The sequence below is a fragment of the Nanorana parkeri genome, unplaced genomic scaffold (assembly GCF_000935625.1).
Source record: "Nanorana parkeri isolate BGI_ZX_2015 unplaced genomic scaffold, ASM93562v1 scaffold282, whole genome shotgun sequence".
NCBI classification, from domain to species: domain Eukaryota; kingdom Metazoa; phylum Chordata; class Amphibia; order Anura; family Dicroglossidae; genus Nanorana; species Nanorana parkeri.
The window spans coordinates 1,534,459-1,536,678 of record NW_017306550.1 but is presented as its reverse complement, the minus strand read 5'-3'; the positions used below and the strand labels follow the sequence as shown (position 1 = coordinate 1,536,678).

The following is a 2,220-nucleotide window of genomic DNA, read 5'->3' as shown; positions in this document are numbered from 1 at the left end:
ATCTTAGGGTATTAGGGATGTTCAGATACCAAAGTACCGTGCTCGGTACAAGTACAGATACTTTTCCAGCTCCAGGACTAGACTTGAGAAAAATTCAAAAGTTAGGAGGAGGAGGCAGCTGTCATTTGTAAGGAGCATACGGAGCTCCTGGGATTTGTACATCTCGGTTTTAATGCCGTATAAGGTATATATATATATATATATATATTCATTCACTATAACCTGTAACCTTCAGTTTTTACTTAGCTGCCCGTGGTCCCAATAGTTCTTTTATTACACACATGCCCATGGTCCCAATAGTTCTTTTATAACACACAGCGCTGAATATGGTAGTGTAATGCCATCTAATGGACAATACCACTTTAGCAGCTGCTGATTATGTGTTGATATTGCTAGGGATAGAAACTGACTTCCCCGCAGAATGCATTTTTTAAATTAATTTTTTAAAAGTGGTATGTTCTATTGCACCATTTTTCCTCTGCATAAGCCATAAATTTTCCCGGTAATAATGTTAGGACAAACACACCTATAGGCATTCTGTTTAAACTACGTGTTTTGCTGGTTTTCTCAGAACATCTGTCAAATTTTTATTGCTGTGTCCCCATTTCTTGCCCTGATGACACCCTGATGTCAGGAGGACAAAAAAAATGAAGGGAAATTTCTTGGGGCATATAAAAAAAAAACTGACAGCGTTTCTAAACCTTCTCGACGCTCTTTGTATCTACTCTGGAGGGATTTTCCTCACTTTCTGTCCCCATGCCAAGAGATTATGGAAAACTTCCAAATGAGCACACAGTTTCTAGCTCTCTTCCCTAGATCCAAAACTAAACCGATAATCATTTCAACTAGATTATTTTAAAAAGTCAGATTTCATAGAAGTCATACGCTGTGAGGTATCAATCAGGCACAAGGCTCAGTCTCTATAACTACTGATGTACCTCTCTTCACCTTCAGCAGTCTCCTTTAGAAGATGTTTTCTGCATGTGCACTGGCACTTGAGTGCTTTCAGGAACTTCTGCAGCAGATTACAGAGCCTATGCAGGGTGGCCTTAGCCCCACAGGGGAAAACTATGTATATAGGCTGGACCAGAAACCCAGGTCCTGGCAGAACAATGCTACTTAATCAGAGAGTTGACAGGTAGAAGAAGGTAAAAAACTATGCTACGGTAGGTGTAGATGGTGCTTCGGGTTGATACAAAGAAACATAAATATAGCTTGAGGTCATCTCCAGGAAAAGACAGAGCTGAGTGTTAAAACCAGTAAGGAGAGGAAACACATTTCAGAGATAAGAGAAAGGTCAGGACAGGTGGAATATAAGTCATGGGTTCCACAAAAGGGTCAATCTACGAAACAGCTAAAATGTTCAACCATGAGCTAGCAAACTCTGAAAGGCAACTTAAGAATGAAACAAGTTGCCTTTAAAATGGGAGACTAAACAGTCACAATGTGAACCGAAGTCTACTGACAAGTGGCTATACCCCTCTAGGTGGACAGCATGCCTGAGGACATAAAGGAATGCTGATGTACACGCTTCAACACAAAGGTGAAAAAAGCTGAATTGCCTAAGGGGACAAAGCTTTGAATAGCTCTAATAGTACCAAGGTATAAATATTCCTTGAGTTATTTATAAGCATGCAGTGCAACCTCCAAAGAAGAGTGTAAAAAAAATGTAAAGCAAGAATATAAAGACTATTAACTGGCTATAGTAAATGTTAGGTTATCTCTGCCAAAGGTGAGCTGGTAAGCACTTATTGACAGTGTGCCGAAACATTACCATATACCACACTTGTTGTTTTATTAAGCCCATTAAACTCAACTTATACATTAACATTTTACTCAACATATCTTCCTAATGGAAATTGTGTTAGTCTTATTTTCAAAGTAAAGTAAACGTTACCTGCCAGGAGAACAGCAAGGATTCTGAGCATCATGATGACAGAGACTCAAACACTGTCCAACCTTGTCCTTTTAAATAGTAAATGGCTGACCTTCAAACTCCAGGGACATCAAGCTCTAAGTACAGACTGCTGCCAAGTGCACATTTTCTCAGCTGAGTGGTGTCAGGTATTACCTTGAACTTGTTTTTTTACTTTTACAAGAAGTCCAATATTTGTTGGTAACAGGAGATAGATAACATTTTCCTTGCTGAGGTCAGTCATATACAGTGAGGAAAATAATTATTTGATCCCCTGCATATTTTGTACGTTTGTACACTTACAA

General features: G+C 39.1%; 1 protein-coding gene across 1 annotated transcript in view; it reads right to left on the bottom strand.

The window, feature by feature from the left end:
* Positions 1 to 1,931, bottom strand: part of PLA2G1B (phospholipase A2 group IB) — a 10,609-nt gene extending 8,678 nt beyond the window's left edge. The window contains exon 1 of the mRNA XM_018557401.1: positions 1,898 to 1,931. Within this exon, the coding sequence (XP_018412903.1) occupies positions 1,898 to 1,931 (34 nt within the window). The remainder of the gene's footprint in view (positions 1 to 1,897) is intronic.
* Between the last annotated feature and the right edge of the window lie 289 nt (positions 1,932 to 2,220).